This window comes from Eptesicus fuscus, chromosome 7 (genome assembly GCF_027574615.1).
Source record: "Eptesicus fuscus isolate TK198812 chromosome 7, DD_ASM_mEF_20220401, whole genome shotgun sequence".
Taxonomy (NCBI): Eukaryota; Metazoa; Chordata; class Mammalia; order Chiroptera; family Vespertilionidae; genus Eptesicus; species Eptesicus fuscus.
In genome coordinates, this window is record NC_072479.1 from 5,291,547 (window position 1) to 5,312,754 (window position 21,208).

Below are 21,208 nucleotides of genomic sequence, written 5' to 3' on the forward strand. Positions count from 1 at the left end.
TTTTTCTTTTCTTTTTTTTTTTTATTGATTTTTTACAGAGAGGAAGAGAGAGGGATAGAGAGTTAGAAACATCGATGAGAAAGATACATCGATCAGCTGCCTCTTGCACACCCCCTACTGGGGATGTGCCCGCAACCAAGGTACATGCCCTTGACCGGAATCGAACCTGGGACCCTTGAGTCCGCAGGCCGACGCTCTATCCACTGAGCCAAACCGGTTTTGGCTATTCCTCTGTCCTTGTGTAAACATACACACATTAGTTACATTAAAAAATATGGAAATAATTTGAAATGTGGTTAGTTTGGTGTCATCACAATTCAATATGATTTTGTAGAATGAATCTACATCCCTGTTTATAAAAAGCGCTGTACAAATGTCAATAATACTGAAACATAATCAGAAGCCAGCACATGGCTGGGACACTCAATTTGTTATTGATGGATGTACTTAGGGTTGTGTCCTTCACAGTGTAACTGGCTTGTGCTGACTCACATACACTCACACATCCCTTTTTTCTGTGAACACAGGGGCCCTTTTTCTGAGGGTGGCTACAAGACATTTGCTCTTTAGTCTACAGATTTGAGCTATAAGAGCAAAAGCTCCCAATCTAATTAAATGCAATAAGACTACCACATAAGTACTTATAAAGGAAGGGAGAGGTTCTCAGACCATAAAGTGTTAGAATCAAAGGGACCTTTAAAAATCTTGATGTGTGTATGTGTTTACACAAGGCACGACAGAGCTTCCAGGTGGGGGCCTGAACAGTGTCCAACATCAGGGCCCTTGATCTTGGCTACACAGTTGAACCACCGGAAGTAGTTCAATCTCAGCTCACACCATTCACTGGAGTTCCTCTGTGTTGGTTCAGGAATCAGTATAGCAGCTTGAAGACCAGTAACCTGGTCCAGTGGTTCTTAAGCCCATAACTTATAAGAATCATCAGGGGTGGGGGGTAGAGCTTTATAAAATAAACTTCCAGGCTCAGTTGGTTGGAGCATTGTTCTAGGTTGTGAGTTTGATCCCCTATCAGGGTACATACCTAGGTTTAGGGTTGGATGCGTGGTTGGGGCACATGTGGGAAGCAACGAATCAATGTTTCTCTCTCACATTGATGTTTTTTTCTATCTCTCCCCTTTCTCTCTCTCTCAAAAAACAAAAATAATTAAAAAATAAACTTTTAGGACTTACCACAGATTTATTTGTGTGTAGAGCTAAGGAATTTTAAAAGAACTCCCAGGAGATTATGATCAGGCAGGCTTGGGAACCACCAGTTAACAGAGATGTTACAAGTCTTGCCCCAGCAAATACGGTTAGCAAACAAGAAAACCAGAACTAGAGCTCAGGTCTACAGAGTCCCCATTCAACATTATTTATGAAGAAATTATTAACTATTAAAATTATTGATTATTAAAATTAAGTCTTTCAAGCTGGGAAGAAAAATCTATTTTTATGTTTTAGGTTTCATAAAAAATTTAAAGCATATTTTTTTCTATTTCATCAGGACCTCCTTACATCTAGAAATAAACTTCAGCTGCAAAATGAAATTTTTTTCAGTAATTTATATGAAAAACTTTCTTATTTGCAAGAATTAATCACTAAAATCAAGGGTGATGAAGGGAGATTGTGGGATCTCCTTTTTAAATATTTTAGAAATATTCTTTCATTTCTCTAAGAGAATTGAGACATGGAGGCACCTACTATGTGCCAGTCACTGTGGCCATGTCTTTGAGAGACCCAAAGAAAAAGTATAAGACCTGGCATCAAAAAGCATATTTCCTTAGTGAGGAGGAGACAAGTGACAGGAAGCAATCAGGGGCTGTAAGGCCAAGACTATGAACACCTTAACCCTTTGGAATGCCTCACAGAAGAAGCACGTCTCAAAAGGCTGAATCTGATGTTCTCAATCCCAGCCAGCCCTAGGAGCAGGAAAACTTTCACAATTTGTCTTTTCTTATAATCTTGTACTGCACTATTTCTTCGTGCTAATTAGTACTGGAGTTTTTTTGGTTGTTTCTTTTCTCTTACTAGTGGGTATAGTTTTTTTTCTGATTTGTTTATTCAGGGTTTGTCTTTTACCCAAGTTGTCCTTTGCTCCATCAGAAATGAAGTCTTTGGCATGCAGTTGCAAAGCCCACAGGGATTCTATCAATTCTTGGTGCCTGAGTGATTCCAGGTGGCCTTGACGGTATTGGTGTCGCCCTGATACCTGAGCCTGGTATATTTGTAGAATGTGCCCCCTCTACTGGTTCTCTCTAAAACTGAAAATTGGTTTAAAGATGCATTGTATTCCCACAAACTCTTCTCAGATTCAAGAATGTGACCTCTGCACAGTGGTAACAATTTTCTGGCTGAAAAGCTATTTGTTAATATATATATATTATGCCCATACTCATCCAAGTTGAGACAAATCTTGCTCACGTGGCTCTTGGGAGAGACTGGCACAGCAAAAAGAGAAATTCTGAATGTGTTTTTATTTCCATGTTTGTCTTAGCAATGAGAAGATCGGGAGAACTTACTAGTAGGTCAATGTCCCCAGATGTACCTTCTGGACTGACCCTCAAGGCATCTAGAAGAAGTGGTATTGCCAGAGTCAGCAAACAAAAATATCCAGTTAAATTTGCATTTCAGCTAAATAATACATTTTTTAGTATAAGTATGTCCCATGCAATATTTGAGACATATTAAAAAATTATTCATTGTTTAGCTGAAATGCAACTCTAATGGGAGCCCTGTATTTTACCTGGCAGCCCTTAGAGGGAGGAAAGAGAGACGAGGAGAAGGGAAAGATCAGTCCAGAGTGTGAGAAGGCTCTTGGATGAATACTGCTCAAATGGGGTAGTAGTTGGAAGCCGGTGCAGTTGAGCCACTACAACTGAGACAACAACCAGCCCCACTGAGACCCTGATTCCCAGGCTGTAATCATGCAGGAGGCATCTTGTGCTTCAAAGCAATGGGTGGCTTTATTTCCTAAGGGCATACTCTGGCAGCCACATTAAGATTACGAGATTGATGTTGATCTTTATGGAAGGGACGGACCTTGTCTCCTAGGGATATTCTTCCATTCCATAGCTCCTTTTCCCCACATAGCTCTTAGAACAGCTCAGTTTACCCTGGAAACACAGGATAAATATGTATTTACTAGAGGTCCAGTGCACAAGATTTGTGCACTCAGAGGGTGCGGGTGGGGGGTGTCCCTCAGCTCGGCCTGTGCCCTCTTGCAGTCTGGGAGCCCTCAGGGGATGTCCGACTGATGGCTTAGGCCTGCTCCCCATCGGACATCCTATGGAGGCAGAAGAAGCTTCTGCCACTGCCGCTGAGCTCACCAGCCATGAGCCCAGCTCAGGGCTTCTGGCTGAGTGGCGTTCCCTCTGTGGGAGCACACTGACCACCAGAGGGCAGCTCCTGCACTGAGCGTCTACCCCCTGGTGGTCAGTGCGCATCATAGTGACCGGTCATTCCACCATTTGGTCAATTTGCATATTAGTCTTTTATTATATAGGATTGAGGTATGGAGAATGGAGAATCCTATAAACTTCTCTACTTAGACTGTGACTATTTAACTTAGGTGACTATCATTTGCCCTTCCCCTGGTTTCCTTTCAAAAGCACTTGACACAACAGATCAATGATATCTGAACTAACAGTTGCTTACAGACTAGACATGCTCAGGGGTGCTAAAGTATAAATGACAAAAGCAGCAAGCTGCCTCATTGACAAGTTGCTCAGTGATAGGAACCTAAAATACAATAATTTGGTTCAAGTCTCATGTTGGAATGGCTGCAATCCCACAACTTCACAGAGTCAAGAGGGCTCTTGGGTTTTGCTAGAGAAACTCTCATCTTCCCCAAAATGTTGTTTCTATTATGCTACTGTCATTCTCAAGGACTCCCAAGACCTAGGATAAGGCCCAGTGTCTGCACAGTTCCACCCTGACAGCTGGACCTCCTGCCCATCCCTGCGAGAGCCTGTCCTCTCTGGCTATCAGGTCCCTTGTTCTCCCTGAAACGCCACCATTGTCATTCCTATCAGCTGTGTCTTTGTAGGAGCCAGTACCTTCTTCCTCCTCCTCGCTACTTCTTTCAGGTTACCTAGCCTCAAACTCCACGTGCACTTAGCCCACCTCAAGAAGCGCCCATCACTCCATTGCACAAAGCTGCCACCTTCCTTGGCACCTCTGGAACCCTGGTGTCTGCCCCCACCCAATGCTGGACCATGTTCAGCCTTTGACATGTCTTATGTTAATACTAGAGGCCCAGTGCATGAAAATTTGTGCACTTGGGTGGGGGGGGTCCCTCAGCCTGGCAGTCTGGGAGCCCTCAGGGGATGTCTGACTGACAGCTTAGGCCCACTCCCCTTGGGAGTGCTCCCTCTGCCGGAGGAAACCGGCAGGCCGATCAGGGGATGGCACTGGCAGCAAGCGGCCGACCCCCCCCCCCCCCCATCGCCATCCCCTCCTTCTGCCCACTAGCATGTGCCTTGGCTGGCCTGGTGCTGCCTGCTCGCCGGCCCTGCCCCTCACTGACCGGTCATTCCACTGTTAGGTTGATTTACATATTACGCTTTTATTATATAGGATTCTAACTGGGTGACATAGCTGAGATCCTTAACTGGGTTGAGAGCTCCTTCAGAAGAAGGACCTGGTAAGGTGCTACACGCCTACATAAGCTTCCAATACGTATTTCAGGGATAAATATTTGAGTGTCTGCTTTGGACTCCCTGACTGAGGAATGTGAGAGCTGATGACCAAGAGAGTGTCACCTTACTCACCAGAAGAGAAAAATTCCTGAAAAGTTAACTGAGCATATTTGTGTGAATAATATCCTGCATGCCATGCAAGTTATATGTCGTATATGTTACATTGTATCTAATGAAGAGCATTCAAATGAGGAAAAATATAAGATTAAAAAACAAAAATCATTAAAATAACAAATTTAAAAACTTCAGAATGAAGTCAATTTTTTTCAGTCACCTATTAAAAAATAAATAGTAATTTGCTCAAAAACAATCTTATTACCCAAAATGAGTGACAGAGAATGAACCCTGTGGTAAGCTAACGTTTTTGGGAGTTGCATCCACATAAGGAGAAAACAGGTTCGTACTTGCCCCTGTGCCCTGGTGAGCCCCCTGTGGGCCTTTACCTGCCCCGAGAGCAGCACCAGCTGCTCTGGTGAAGAGTCCCAGGCAAGGCCATCAGCACAGCACATGTGCTGTGTCTGGAAGCAGGCTGTCCTCGGCAGGAGTTCCTACCCCCGGCCCAGGGTGTCTTCCACATGAGGCAATGAGGAAGCAGTGCAGAAGTGTGCCCGGATGCTTTGTTTTTGTTTTTTCATTCTGACCTCGACTCCTGACAGCACTTGTCAGGGGAGAAACGCTGCCTACCCACAGCCAGGGCCGACAAGTGGACACAGGTGTGTGGAGACTGCCCATTTGTGTGGGAGAGGAATCTAGGAGAGGAAGAAGACAGTGGGCAGAGGGACCTGCTGAGCCAGATGTGAGGCCGGAAGGAAACCTTCCCCTTCTCATTGTCACCTAGACCCTCTTCCTTCTTTGTATCTAGCCTTCAAACTCCACATCTAGGTATCTTCACATTCCCACCTATGAGGTGGCTGGTGGATGTTCCTTTACCTAGGACTCTGCAGCACGGGGCCTTTCAGGGCACCAACAGCATTAGACACCAGGCCCTGAATCAGCCCCTCTTTCTACCTCTCTCCCATATTTCATGGGGGGGGGGGTGCAAAGGGGAAGAAAAAAAATCTTAATAACTAATTCTAAGGAATAGAAGCCTTGCCATACCTCCCATCTTTCCTTCTAACTCTTAAAGCACTTAGAGCCTATAACATTCAGTGTTAATTCTTTTCTGTCTTAGATCTCTTACTGTTTATCCATTAATTTTCTCCCTCCAATGGATCAAGTATAACTTCCTTGAGATCAGAGAATGATACAATTTAGTACCATTTCTCCCCACCACCTCTTACGTCTAGTACAGTTTCAAGTTCATTAAGTGAATTAATGTTAAGTGTGTTAAAATGAGCTAGGAATATGACAGTCTGTCCCAAATACATAATATTTGTTGATCAGAACAGTTCTAGAAGAAACTTTTGGCATAAATAGGTTTCTTTTGAAAGACAGGAAAACCCCATGCAGAAGTCACCACTGGAGTATGAGCACTGAGGAGGTGTCCTGGGTTTTATGGGCAGCTCAGGAGAGGTCATTAGAATTGGGTGGAGTTTGGTGTCCATTGCCTAGAACTGCTTGGTTTTAGCCCCTGGAGCCAAAAAGAGGTGAGACTGTGTGTTTCCGGGGAAATCCAGCTCACAGTTCTATCAGGTGAGGACTACTCCAGTTGCCACATCACATAGGCCATTCCCTCAAGGAATAATGGGATGCCTGTATTCTGGAGCAGCATGACTGGTGACAGCAAAGCAATAACTCTGGAGTCAGGGTGGGTGTGGGGAGAGTGGCTCCATTTGTCCTTTTTGGGAGAGGCTGCATTCCAGGACACCTGATGGCCTCAGAGGCTGCTGCATGTGCCACAGTAGCGATGGCTAGGACTGGTACCCTGCCGGACCTTAGAGGTACTAGAGAATCTGACAATGTTCTATTTTGTCTGGTTTGGTCATAACTAACACTGTTCCAAACTTGACATCAAGAATAAATCTTCTCTAAGGGAAGTGGTTACAATTTTCTGATGTTTAACCTATGCCATCACCACTGCATGAGCCCCACCTCTCCCCAGTCAGATCAGTATGAACGGGGATTTGCTCTTAAGCTCGGACTGGACATGAGGTCTGGTGCATCTCTGCAGCATCCTGCTTGTCTGTGCCAAACCTGTCCCAGACACAGGCAGACCCGGGAACAGGTGCAGGTGAGCAGCAGCCTCTGCTGCCTGTAAAACCCCTCCTCCCAGACTCCCGGCAAACAGGGGCAGCATCAGTTTGACACCAGTCCATCTCATTCCCCTTACCTTCACATCTTCCCTTGAAGAGCGTTCTGCAGGGGAGAAAGAGCCGACCTCCCCAGAAGTCCACTGCTACTTGAGTTTGGACAATTTAACGCCCCCCCCCCCCACACACACACACTCTAAAGCAAGCATGTCAAACTCGCAGCCCACAATGAGTATTTTTGCGGCCCAGCCAATATGTAAGAAATGTTTTAATAAAAATTTTGTAACGATTTTTACAATATCCTGTTATACATAATTATTAATAATGAACTACAACGTTCACTAACGACTGACTACTATAATCGTGTTGCATTCATTTGTGCCTTACACAGAGGCCCACCATTTCTCTCCACTAATACCAGCAGAGAATATTTTAGCAGCCGACTGCCACGCCATTAGTCTTGGACTGACTTGTTTGGTGTGCGCAACAGGAAATATTTGCTTTCGGAGAACAAGAAAAATAGGTTTATTTGCATTTGTTATTCGGTGTCAGGTAAGTTTATGTTCAAGAAAAATATTAATTTTTATTAAAATGTTCTATTATTTTATGGTAACGATTACTCATTTATTTCAGCCCCTTGTATGCAGCATGTCTCTATCGAAATAAACCTACGTTTCTATGAAAATTGAAGCTTTTGTTTTTTTTGCGGCCCACATACACGTAAACCGTGTTTATTTGGCCCGCGTTAGCCTCTGAGTTTGACAAGCTCGCTCTAAAGAACCTGTGATGTGTCCCTGTAACCAAGCGTGACTCCCAGGACTCCCTGGCCCTTCCTGTTTAGTTTAGGTAAGGAGTAACTCATGGATGTTGCTCTTCTGTGCTGCGGGGAGGGGGTAGGCTTTAACATCTGTCATGCTTGAAGAAAAGAAGAAAGGAAGGGAGGGGAAAAGGAGGGAGGTTGGCAGTGAGTGTGGTTCCCGGAGCGGAAGTGCTGGGTCCCAGCAGGAGCGGGTGGGGATGCGCAGCCTACAACCTCAGTTCTGCGCCCCGGCAACCCGGTCCAGCCCTCAGAACCGCCCGCCCCTCGGCTGGCGCTGCATCCCTCACGTCTCCCATCCTCTCCCGCTCACCCAGACTGTTTCCAACTCCAAATTCCTATCTGGATCCTGCAGAGTAATTCAGCTGCCCCCCAGAGGCTCTGGGTTGTCCCCAACGCCCCTCGGATGCGCACCTGTGCACAAGGTCCGAGAGCAGCCTTCCTCTCTAAAGGCACCTTAGAGCACAGTCGTCGCCAGAACGCCGTGTGCACGCTGTGCCGACGGTGTGTCTGTACCGGGGCCTTCATTGGTAAGCAAGTCGCAGGCGCACTTTCAGGCGGCGGCAGACGTGGGTTCCCAAAGCCGGAACGCGGGGCCGGCCAGGGCGGGGCGAGCGGCATTTAAGGCGCCGCCGCCTCCCCAGCCCCGGCTGCACCTGCCGCCCAGGTTCCTGCAGCGCCGCTCCGCCGCCGCCGCCTGACCGGACCCGCCCGCCCTCAAACCCGCGCCAGCCGCGGCCGGGACTCCACTGCGTCATGGGCCAGGTGCGTGCGCCCCGACCCCGGGCCGGCGGAGAGGTGCGGGGATGTGGAGGGCCGCCAGCACCTCTTGCTCCCTGGCCTCCGCGCCGCCCCTCTCCCCGCCCAGCCCCGAGCCCTCAGTCGAAGCTGGAGCCCCCGGGCGACGACCCAGCCCCAGACGGGAAGGGGCTGGTGTCCGGGGGCAGCTCCTATTCCCAGGGCAGCATTTGGCTGGGCTGATGCGAATGCACGAATGCACCGTAGTGCGCAGGTGCGTAAGGCGCGCCCGCCTGGGGCTGAGGTTCAGGAGCTCGTTGGGCAGGACCCCCACAGGCCCCCACCAACCCGAGAAAAACAGGGAGCAGTGGGCACCCTCCACCCAATAAATGGTGGGACAGTGAGCTCCCTCTACCCAAGAAATGGGGAACAAGGTCCTAGAGAGACCCCTTGGCTTCTTGGAGAGGCGTTCGTTCTAGGTGGGAAATCACATCCCACCTTCCCCTCCACCCGGGAGGGGTTACCCCAGCCTGCCCTCCACACGGGAGAGGGAAGAGAGGGCTGGGGAGCTGCTGTTTGAAAGTGGAGGAACCTCCCCACAATCCTGCTCCTTCCTCTGCCCAGGAGAGGGGATGACAGCGGGGATGGTGGTTCCTGACCCCCAGGGGAAGTCAGAAAACCCACTTGGGGCTAATACGGTACCTCTGCTTCTCCTTCAGAAAACACCCCAAATTTACTCTGTGGAGCTCAGTGGAGCCAAAGACATGAAGCAAACAGACAAGGGGGATGGCAAGGATAAGTACAGAGGCCTGCGGGGTACCTGCTTGGAACGCAGAAAGAGTCACCACAAAGAGCATCCGACAAAAGAAATTGACCTGGTCAGTGGAGTGGGCCCTGAAGTCAAGGGGACCCCCTGAGCGCTGCCCCTCCGCTGGGAAGCTTGTAGGGACCTTGCCCCATACCCTCCCTTTTCCAAAAGAAAAGCATTCTGAAGGGTTTAATTTCCTCATAAGATCTTTTCTTTTCTTTTCTTTTCTTTTTTAAAGTAGAAAGAGAAAGGTAGGATAATATCTGCCCAGGGGCCAAGCCTCTGCAGAGCACCTGCGTTCTGATTGTCGGCATTCCCAGGTGGGACTCAGGGAAGCCTCTGGGATTCCAGTCCCCACAGGCTTGGCCCACACTGCTCTCCTTTCAGTGAAATATAAGTAAGCATTTGCCAGTTTCTAGCTGATAAAGTGAAACCATTTGAGATTTACTGGGTTTGGGGCATATATGCTCCATGAGAAGGTGATAAGACTGTTGGGCTTGGAGTCAGATGACTTTACAACCCATTGAAGTTCTACGTGTAACTGAGAACAACTACCTAGCTTTGCTGAATTTGCATGGGTCTGTGATGGGGGAAAGTGAGAAAAGAATAAGAGTATTTTGTAATTAAAGTGCTTTATGGGAGCTCAATATTATTACAATTGAAGAAAGACGTTGGCCACCGTAGAAAAGGACAGCCTCAGCACTGAAATATGACATTCGTCTCAGGACCATCCAAGGGGAAGCTTCTACACTCAAGTTCATTGCAGACTTTAAAGTTCTATGATTGAGCAGACAGTAGTGGTACACGTTCCTGGGGGGCTAGAGAGCCAGTGGTTAAATATTCAGGAATTTGACAAGCTGACCAACATCTCGGCATTGCATTAGTAGCTTGAAATTTGGCTGTGGTGAGAAATGATCAGATGCTATACATCAGGGCTTTCTGTTTCTCCCGGAGAGCTTGTGAAACTTAGAGCAGCATACTAGGCATTTGTCTGTATCTATCCTGATAGACATCTAAGAACATAGCCCTGAAATTGTACTGACCTAAACTCAACTCCCACTTTGACGGAAACTCAGTTTCCTATTTTGAAAAAATGAAAAATGCTGCCTACCACATAAGCTGGTTAAGAGTGTTCAGTGAAATACAGCAGGAGGAAGAATGAGAACAGCACCAGATAATAGACAGCCATTCTTATTGCCTATGTTTTTCTAGCATTCAGGATTGAAAACTTTATAGTCTTCCTTGAAATTTCTATGTATACATGAAAATATATCCATTCTGTCATTTGCCTGTTTATTAGGATGAGAATCTCTCTTCTTGAGCAGTTTGTGAAGATGTGTAATACTGAAAAATAATTTCCATGGGATTAGCCAGTGTTCTCCTGCTCCCCAAGAATCCTGTGATTTGGACAATGTGCCTGGATGCTCTTGCACCCTGGCCTGTCCAGCAAATCAGAGACTTGATGAGAGCCAAAGCACTCTTGGCTTTTGAATAAACCCAAACCCAGCCCAGGGTACTGCCCTGTGCTACTCCAGTTCTGGCCAGCAGAGGGGCCCAGTCCCAGCCTTTCGGCATTCTCATCCCCAGAACCAAGGCCAAAGGGAGGAGGAGGACAGGTGCTCTGCCTTCCAGTGCAGCCTGTTAAAAACCAGTCCATGTATGCAAACAGGGCTCTACTCATCCATTCCCTGTTCCTTGTACCTGCCCAGAACTTAGCACACAGTGCACAGAACTGTATCTTAACCCTTTGAACCCTTGGCAATGTCATCTTCAATTGACATGAAAGAATGAGCAAAGCAAATTCTGGATGAGGAAAAGGAAAAAAAAATTTTGTAAAGTCTTAATCTCTTAACATGATGCTTTTTGCATGCACTTAAGAGAAGAGGTGGCTCTGGCCCCAGTCACAAGTGTAAATCTTTGTTCTGGACAGTCAGGGCGTAAAGACTCTGTCCTGGGTCTGAGGGAAGCTGCTGGTGAGTAGAAGTCTTTAAAACATGTTATTGGCCCACAATGTCAATGTTGCCCAGGTTGAGAAATGCTGCTTGAGTCTAATGATCCTGTGTCAAAAGTAGTGAGTGTGGACCATAATGGCATTATGTGACAGGTTTTTGAAGTGCGGGGTTTCTGTAACCAGTGACCTACCTGAGTCTCAAGTACTTGAATAAGGAAAGTCATGCTTCCCTCTCCCAAAGACTACCTTCCCAGCAAGGGCTGCATGGGTCCCAAGTTGTCAGGGCATGTGAAATGGGGCTGCTTGGTATTGCTGGTCGCCCTCCATTGGTCCCACATTCATGTCTGAGTTAGCACCTGGACACCAGGTAGGTTCAGACTTGCATGTGCTGGAACTTAGACTGAGGTGGATGCATTGCGTTGTTCATAAAAACAATGTGGTAAATAGCAAGTTAAGTCTAAACTCTTCCCGGGGTGGCCAGGAAGTCCCCTGAATCGGGACAAGCCTCTCCTGCAGCAGGACCCTCCCGTCCCTCTCTGCAATGGCCACCTGGTACCCAGGGCCCGGTCTCTTACTCCCACACTTTCTGGCCCCTCTCCTAGTTCCCATGGGGCTTGGCAGAGTTTCCAGCTTGAGTCTTTTGGAATTATCTAATTCACTCTGTTCTTCTTTTCATGAACTTCAGGATGACCACAAGCTCACCAATAAGGAATTGGAAAATAAATATCATACAAATATTGTTACGGTAAGTCACGAGGGAACTCAAGTCAGGAGTAGTAGCCCTGTCACTGTAAAGGAAAAGGGTGTGTGGAAAGTTGAGGGCACCATTAGGATGAGTGACTTATGGCATTAACGTTGAGATGCCGTGGTGAGTGGCAGAGGGGAGCTGACATCGGGTGCTAGCGTTCTGAACCAGGGCCCTGATCAAGCTCCCTGGCTGAGCTGTATGCTGACGCTACAATTCTTTTGACTGTGACTACAAAAGCTATGGTCTCCCCACGAAGGTTCAGATGCTTGCTCATTGTCATGGTCAGTTTGTTTTAATCCTGGTGTACAGGAAGTATGATGGCCTTATCAAAGAATGGGGAGACCCAGTGTTAAGAAGCCAGGGTCTGGGGTGACATCCTTAGACCTGTTTGTCCTCCTCCTCCTCTTCTGAGAAGGACTGAGTGGTCCCTGATGGCTCGTAACTCTCCCATCACAGAGGCACTGCTTCCTTCTATGAATTCACATTCAACTCTTATTTCAAAAGCTTTGGTGGCTTGACATCAGGAGATTTGGCTACATCTGTTTAAGTCAACAAAAATACCCACTGTGTGAGGCACTGGGCTAGCAGTGAGAGGAGCAGAGAGGAACAGGCACCCCTGTCATATGGAGTTATCAGCTCAGAGTGGGGGCCAGATGTATAGGGAAGTATCATATCATCCACTCTGTTCCACTTAGAGGGCAACCAAGAGGACTACACCACATGCTGAGAGATTTTTTTAAATTCTGACCAGTGGAAGTGTTTGAATTAGGATGTAGGATGATGGCTTGGATTTAAGTTGCCAGAATATCCAAGGAGCAGGAAGGACAGAGTGCATGGAATTGATGGCAGGGAGGTAAAGTAGAAAATCAGGTCGGGGAGAGGTAATTTTGGTGGAACTGTCCAGCACTTTCATACTAAACTAAGGCAGTGGTCGGCAAACTGAGGCTCGTGAGCCACATGCGGCTCTTTGGCCCCTTGAGTGTGGCTCTTCCACAAAATACCACGGCCTGGGCGAGTCTATTTTGAAGAAGTGGCATTAGAAGAAGTTTAAGTTTAAAAAATTTGGCTCTCAAAAGAAATTTCAATCGTTGTACTGTTGATATTTGGCTCTGTTGACTAATGAGTTTGCCGACCACTGAAGTAAGGAATAACGACTATATTAGTTGTATAAAGAAAATAATTTCTAAACAAGGAAACAACTTGGTAAGATTGATTTTCAAAAGGCAATTCTGGGAGAAGACAAATATATATATATACTAGAGGCCCAGTGCATGAAATTCGTGCACGGGGAGGGGGTCCCCTCAGCCCAGCCTGCACCGTCTCCAATCTGGGACCCCTTGGGAGATATCCGACTGCCGGTTTAAACTGGCAGTCAGACATCCCTCTCATGATCTGGGACCTCTGGCTCCTAACTGCTCACCTGCCTGCCTGCCTGCCTGATTGCCCCTAACTGCCCCCCTGGCAGCCTGGTCACCCCCAACTGCCCCCCTCCCACCAGCCTGGTCACCCCTTACTGCTCCCCCTGCCAGTCTGGTCGCCCCCAACGCCCCCCCCCCCGCTAGCCTGGTCACCCCCAACTGCCCCCCTCACTGACCTGGTTGCCCCCAACTGCCCCCCTCACCAATCTGGTCGCTCCTAACTGCCCCCCGCTCACTGGCCTGGTTGCCCCTTACTGCCCCCTCTGCTGGCCTGGTTAACCCCCCAACTGCCCCCCTCTGCCTGCCTGGTCACCTCTAACTGCCCCCTCCCGCCAGCCTGGTCACCCCCTACTGCCCCTCTGCCAGCCTGGTCGCCCCCAACCCCCTCCCCCCTTCGCTGGCTTGGTCGCCCCCAACTGCCCCCCCCCCCACCAGCCTAGTTGCCCCACGCAGCCTGATGTTCAATTGTTTGGTCGTCCCTCACTAACTCCCCTGCCAGCCTGGTCACCCCACACATCCTGCTGTTCAGTCATTTGGTCGTTCCTCACTAACCCCCCTGCCAGCCTGGTCACCCCACACATTCTGCTGTTCAGTCATTTGGTTGTCCCTCACTAACCCCCCTGCAGGTCTTGTTGCCCCACGCAGTCTGCTGTTTGGTCATCTGTCAGGTTGTTTCGGTCGTGACGGCCCCTGGCTTTTTACATATTAGGATATATTATATTTTTTTCACACATTTCATTTTAAAGTGGGAGATGGAAAGGTCTAGAAGAATGCAGGACTATGAGAAGAGCATGTGAACTAGGCAGCAGCAGTAAGATGGGAGGGGGAAGGGTGCAGAAGAGACACTGAGGTTTTTGAACAAATCCTTAATCCAGCAGGAAAAGGAGATGTGGGCAGGGGGTCAGGTTGTGGGCTGGACCCCAGGGGTGGGGGTGAGAGATTAGAGAAGGCAGTGGGAGGGAGGGGTGATAGTGAGTCTGAGGTTCTGGAAAAGGCATTGCAAATGGGGGTGATGGTATCCAGTTGCTGATTACAAATCCAGTTATTTAACAACTGTTTGTAATCTACGACAGAAAAAGCAGTAGATCCTGTAAAGGACACACAAATGAACAAGGATAGGGTCCTTAACCTTTAACTGGCTTACAACATAATTAAGGAGAGAAGGAATGTAAAAGACTTTCTCGATAAAAGGTAGTTTGCGGGGGAACCCTACAGATGATAGTTCGGGATTTCAAGGCTCTGTGCACCTGTGGGTGGAGGCTTCTGGCCAGAAGTGCCTGGCCATGTGGGCCTCAAGCTGGTAGGACTTGTAACTCTGAAGATGAACAAGAACTTAGTACTCAGGGCCAATATCTAGAAAAGCAGAAAAGCACCAGACTTAAGCATGAAAAATCAGCCATGTACTATACTGCAGTTCCAGAAGAGAGAGTATTTTCTGGATGTTATTGCATGGCCCTTAACCTTGATGACTAGCTTTTATATTTCAAATCAGATTGCTGCTATCTCTGGGTAAATCTCTAAGAAACACAACCATCTTAGCAGACAGAATATAGCTGCTCTGGGTCCAGATGCTGGTCGAGTCCTGATGACTTAACCATCATTTGCCTCAAATTCCACATCTATAAGATGAGGATAATAATAGTTTCTTCTTCAGAGGGTTATTTTGAAAAATAAAATGAGTAAATATATGGAAAATACTGCCTGGCTGACATTAAGCATTCCTTTTAAAACAAGGAAACAACTTGGTAAGATTAGTTTTCAAAAGGCAATTCTGGGAGAAGCAAGGTGGGGGTGGGGGAGGCATCACCCACTTTTCCCAGGCCTTCCCTGAGCATGGTGACCCCTCTCCACAACCTCCTGAAGTATAATATCCAACCCAAGTCAGAGAAATGTCTAATTTTGTTTGAGGTTTTTTGTTTCTTTGTTTGTTTTTATTGTTTTCATTTTAATTTTTTTCAAATACAGTTGACGTTCAGTATTATAATAGTTTCAGGTGTACAGCATAGTGACTAGACATTTAAATAACTTACCGAGTGATTTCCCCCAATAAGTCTAGTACCAACCTGGCACAATACATAGTTATTACAAAATTATTAAATATCGTCTCTGTTATACTTTACCTCCCGGTGACTATTTTGCAACTGCCGATTTGTACTTCATAATTCTACTTACTTTTGTTCAACTTTCTCAGGGTCTCTCCAGCACCCAAGCTGCTGAGCTCCTGGCTCGAGATGGGCCCAACGCCCTCTCCCCTCCCAAGGAAACTCCAGAGATTATCAAGTTCCTGAAGCAGATGGTGGGAGGCTTCTCCATCCTTCTGTGGGTGGGAGCCATTCTGTGCTGGATTGCGTACGGGATCCAGTACTCTAACGATAAGTCATCATCCCTAGACAATGTAAGGCACTGGGGTCTCCTGCCTGGTTTTACTGAATTGGTAACAGGGAAGAACAGATTTATAAAGTGAGACCTTTCAGGGGCAGAGCCCTGGGTGGAATCAGGAGTCTCCCGCTGACCAATCGCTGCATGGGTTTGGCAAAATCAATCATTTTCCCAGCTGTAAAACAGAAATTACATCTGACTACCTGATGTTTCAGATGCAGTATGAGCATGAATTTTAAAAAGAGAGAGAGAGAAACATTGTAAGTTCCTAAGTGAAAAAAAAAAGTATATGCATGTGAAGTATTTGTGGTTTTTCTCTCCTAAAAGCTAATGCTCACCTTTAAAAATGTTTTAAAATATATTTTTATTGATTTCAGAGAGGAAGGGAGAGGGAGAGGGAGAGAGAGATAGAAACATCAATGATGAGAGAGAAACATGATCAGCTGCCTCCTGCATGCTCCCTGCTGGCAACCCTGGCATGTGGTTCATAGGTCGATGCTCAACCACTGAGCCACACTGGCCGGGTTAATTCATTCCTTTTAATGTAGAGAACATGTGTGCCTGCTAACAACTGAGCAACAAAACCACACTGGCCAATGTGAGGCTGAGAGAAAGAAGCCAGATGCAAAGGGCCACATACCATATGATTCCATTGGTATAAAATGCCCAGAACAGGCACATCCTGAAGACAAAGCAGATCAGTGGCTGCTAGGCTAGGGGGGGGAGCAGGGAGATTGCCATTGGGCACAAGATGTTTTACTGGGAGTACAGAAATGCTCTATAACTGAATTGTGGCAATTGTTGCAACTTCAATAAGCAACTGTGTACATGTTTTAAAAATCATTGAATTATAGACTTAAAATGGATATGTTTTGTGGCCTGTAAATTACACCAGGACACAACTGCCATCTATCTGGCCTTCCCGGGAAGAGCTCCAGCCTAGGAACTAGCCCTCTGTTACTGCGTTGCCCTGTGGCTGGTTTTTCTGACCGATGCCTCTCCTCCTGGCCCAGGTGTACTTGGGCACCGTGCTTGCCCTGGTCGTCATATTAACAGGAATCTTTGCTTACTACCAAGAAGCCAAGAGCACCAACATCATGGCCAGCTTCAGTAAGATGATTCCACAGGTGAGTAGCAGCTGTCCCTCTTCCATTTCTGCATGACTTCAGGTGAGGAGAAGGAGGCCTTGGAGGCACAGGGCCTGTGGTCAGGCTCAGGCTCATCCTTTTCTGTCTGGGAAGTCTTGGGCAAGTGACCTAACCTCTATGAACCCCCACTTCCTCACTGAGATAATCAGTGAGGTCAGAGACAGGAAAATGCTTAGTCACGAATAGAGTAGGATGGAAACATTAGTCATTGTGCAGTATCTTCTATTATTGGAAGTGTTGGCGAACTGTTGAGACAAAAGTCATTCAGGTGGTCTGGTAGCCAAGGACATCAACCCATGATTTTTTATTTGTGACCATCTTGGCTGCCACTGCTGAGCTTCACTGCATGTGGCCCCAGAATGCACTCAGTGTGGGGCATCCACTGCTCCTTTGTCCCTACAAGGGTCCCTGGTAGGTGTCCTCTAGGGAGACTGTGCTCCACTGTCAGCACAGTGGGAACACCACATTGTCCTTGGGCCCCAGGGCGGCCAGCAAGAGGGGACTCTGGAGATCTTTTGTGCTAATGGTGGAGGAGATTCACTTCCTCCAGTATTAAAGGTTTCCTGAGCTGAGCAAGATGATTAAGCCCTGTGATTCAACCTTTAGGATTCTTCTCTGACATCGAAGGCAGGAGTACTCATTCCTTTCCGTCAGACCCAGGGCTGTCCCTTTGCTATATCTGCCCACAATATAGCAAAGTGACTGGACATTTTCTGTGTCCAAGAATGTCTCTCTAAGAGCTACTCCTCAAGAAAAAAAAAATAGTTATTAGGGTCTTCAGGCCCAAGACAAAGTCTTTCGTTTCAGCTTTTGCCATTTTGAGTTTTGCTGTCTGAGTTTTGGTCAGTGGTGGGTGGAGAAGCATCAGCATCATTCCCCAATTTAAGGCATCTGCCACATTTGCTTTTGTAGCAAGCGCTTGTCGTTCGAGATTCAGAGAAGAAGATAATTCCTGCAGAGCAGCTGGTGGTGGGAGATATAGTGGAGATTAAAGGAGGGGACCAGATCCCTGCAGACATCAGGCTGCTGTTTGCCCAGGGGTGCAAGGTAAGTGTCACAGGTGCCCAAGGATCAGGCTGCTAACTGGCTGGCATTCTGTGGTCCTTCCAGTCCTTGGTGTAACTAAAGCAGGGGACACAGCGCCTCATCTTGAATTTTTTGTTGTTTTCTTTTTGTGTGTCTGTTAATCCTCACCTGAGGATATTTTTTCCATTGATTCTCAGAGAGAGGAAGGGAGGGAGAGAAAGATCAATGTAAGAGAGACACATCAATTGGTTGCCTCCCACACATGCCCCAACCAGGGCCAGGGATCAAATCTGCAACCCAGGTAAGTGCCCTCGACTGGAATCGAACCCACAAACCTCTGGTGCGTGGGCTGATGCTCTAACCACTGGGAAACACAGGTCAGGGCTCATCTTGAACTTCTTCGCAATTTCTTCTAGGTTGACAACTCATCTCTCACTGGGGAGTCTGAGCCCCAGCCCCGCTCCTGTGAGTTCACCCATGACAACCCCCTGGAGACAAAGAACATTGCCTTCTATTCGACAACCTGTCTGGAAGGTAAGTCTTGCCAGCTCTCAGGACCCCCCACATCCCTGGGCCCCTTTGGGCTCTATGTTTGTATCTCTTTTCATCTCTTGTACAAAGCTTGTCCAAGAGAAAACATGGAATTGCAGGGCCTAGAGAACTGCTGTTGGCCTTTGTAATGCCCTGTGCTAATTGACCACATAAGCCACCAGACGAGGAGGCTGTGGTCCTCTCCCAGCTGAGGACTCATGAAATACAACATCCATTTCGCCTGTAGGCACAGCGACTGGCATGGTCATCAACACGGGTGACCGCACCATCATTGGGCAGATCGCCTCACTGGCCTCAGGAGTCGGGAACGAGAAGACACCCATCGCCACCGAGATCGAGCACTTTGTCCACATTGTGGCGGGAGTGGCCATCTCCATCGGGGTCCTTTTCTTCGTCATCGCGGTATCCATGAAGTACCGTGTCCTGGACTCCATCATCTTCCTCATTGGCATCATCGTGGCCAATGTACCTGAGGGCCTCCTGGCCACTGTCACTGTGAGTCCATGCTGCTAAGTGGCCTGTCCCCTGACCCCGTTAATACATGCCACCCTGTTACGCTGGGGTAGCTCCCACTCCTCCAGCTCAGAGCAGTTCTCCCTCCCGGTCAGAGACAACCAGGAGACGTTCTGAATTGAATGTTTCTTAGAGGGACAGAGGAATTATGAGGTTGTTCATATTTGAATGCACTGTCCTTGAAAACTTTGTATTTTCATTTAGGAGATCTATCTGCGAATCACATGTGTAACTTTGCTCTGTAAGATCTAGATAAGGTTTGAACCATCGTTCACAGGTTCTTGAGCAGCCAGATGTCTTTCTCACATTTCCACCATTTCCTTAGCAGTTTCTACAGCTGAGGAACTTAGGCACTTTGGTTACCTAAATTCTCTTCCCTTAGACACACACAGACACACAAACACCTTTCTTCTGCGGAGAAATACAGCCCTTTCCTGGACCTTCCCCCAAATTCAGCTTTGGGTCTCCCTTGGTAGGACCAATCCAATTAATCCTTAAACAATGCCCCCTCAAGTCTCTGCTATGGAGGCCCTGTGGGGTGGGGGAGAGGGACTCGTGGTTCCAGTTAACACGTAAAGGTGGCCTCAGATCATCGGCCTGCTGTTGTCCTCAGCAAATATGGACAGACGTTTCTGAACTCCATGTCCCTTCTGACTCCAGCAGGTAGTGATTTGAAGAAATTGAGTCCAAAGTACCCTTTGAGATCTCAGGGCTTAAAAGAGAGAGCTAAGAACCTTTAAAATCTGGACCTCTTCAAATGAAATACAAACACTTGATTCATCAAAGCAACAAGCAAGCCTTTGGGACAAGCTCTTTGGCACAAACCTTATGCATTCACGCTTTTGTCCGCCAGGAGCTAGGTGACCAAAGCTCCCTCTATAATTACACATCAGTATAGGCCGTAGCAACCTTGCCTGGTTTTGTCACCTGTGAATTCCTCAGGATCATTTCTTTAAGGTGTAAAAGGACAAAAGAAATATCCCATATTTAACTAAAACCTATAGGATTTATCAGGTACTGCCTGAAACTAGTCCAGCCTTAGCTACTTTTATGTTATTGTATCTGTATTCAAATGGGTTTTTCTCTTCTCTCTTCTGTCCAGGTGACTCTGTCACTGACAGCAAAACGGATGGCTAAGAAGAACTGCCTGGTGAAGAACCTGGAGGCCGTGGAGACTCTAGGTTCCACCTCCATCATTTGCTCCGACAAGACGGGGACTCTGACCCAGAACAGGATGACCGTGGCCCATCTGTGGTTTGACAATCAGATCTTTATGGCTGACACCAGTGAAGACCATTTCAGTAAGTCTTCTGGAGCATTCAGTTTGGCCTAAAGCCGTGGACTTGAGAAGAGGGGCACAGCCAACGTGGCAGCGTTGGTGTGCAGTCTCAAAATTTTGTGAGTAGAATGGTTTGTGGAGAGGGGGCCCAGCACCCACAGCATCCCCTGTGCTTTCTGTTTTCCAGAGCAAACCTTTGATCAAAGCTCTGGAACATGGGCCTCATTATCAAAGATAATTACATTGTGTAACCGAGCCGAGTTCAGACCAGGACAGGAAAGAGTCCCCATCATGAAGGTAAAGTGTCTGCATCACTGTCTTAAACCACAGCCAGTTTGAAGTCACTTTTCCTGTTCTAATTTGGTGCTAGATTTAATCTCTCCAACACAGGAAAGCTTGTACTGGTAAGAGCAAGCCTGGCTTCCAAGACCTGCAAAAGATTTTGCTCATTCTAACTAGCTTTGCACCATCACAAAGACATCTAAAATTCTCAGATTGATCTCAGTCCTTTGAAAATTTCGTCTTATTCCAGAAAATGAGTATGTCCTTAAGTTATTTTCCTAACTTCTTGATCAGATAAGTAGATATAATAAAAATTTTTATTGTATAAATGTCATTCACTGAAGTTTAAAATATAATTGGATGGAAATGAAGGACTGATCTTAGAACACATTCTTCTTGGCTGCAGGTGCTCTAAGGGGTCCTAAAACATTGGAATATGCAATAAACTAACTCCCTTTGTTTCCTTCCTTTCCTTTCCCTTCCCTTCCCTCTTCCTCCCTTTCTCTCTTCTTCACCCTCCCAATGAGTCACTGAATCTGTCCCCCGGGCTTTTCTCTTTGTCATTATTTTCATTGACTCCTTCTTGTATTTTTTAAAAATTTTTTCTTTATTGATTAAGGTGTTACAGATGTGTCCTTATCCCCTCAGTCTCCCCCTACTCCCTCA

At 47.1% G+C, this 21,208-nt stretch overlaps 1 protein-coding gene across 1 annotated transcript in view; it reads left to right on the top strand.

Moving 5' to 3' along the window:
- Positions 1-21,208, top strand: part of ATP12A (ATPase H+/K+ transporting non-gastric alpha2 subunit) — a 93,981-nt gene that overhangs the window by 55,621 nt on the left and 17,152 nt on the right. Inside the window, 11 exon segments of the mRNA XM_054719720.1 lie at positions 8,056-8,230; positions 9,104-9,141; positions 9,143-9,316; positions 11,883-11,942; positions 15,555-15,758; positions 16,756-16,869; positions 17,803-17,937; positions 18,333-18,450; positions 18,695-18,963; positions 20,084-20,282; positions 20,448-20,557. Coding sequence (XP_054575695.1) covers positions 8,056-8,230; positions 9,104-9,141; positions 9,143-9,316; positions 11,883-11,942; positions 15,555-15,758; positions 16,756-16,869; positions 17,803-17,937; positions 18,333-18,450; positions 18,695-18,963; positions 20,084-20,282; positions 20,448-20,557 — 1,596 coding nt within the window.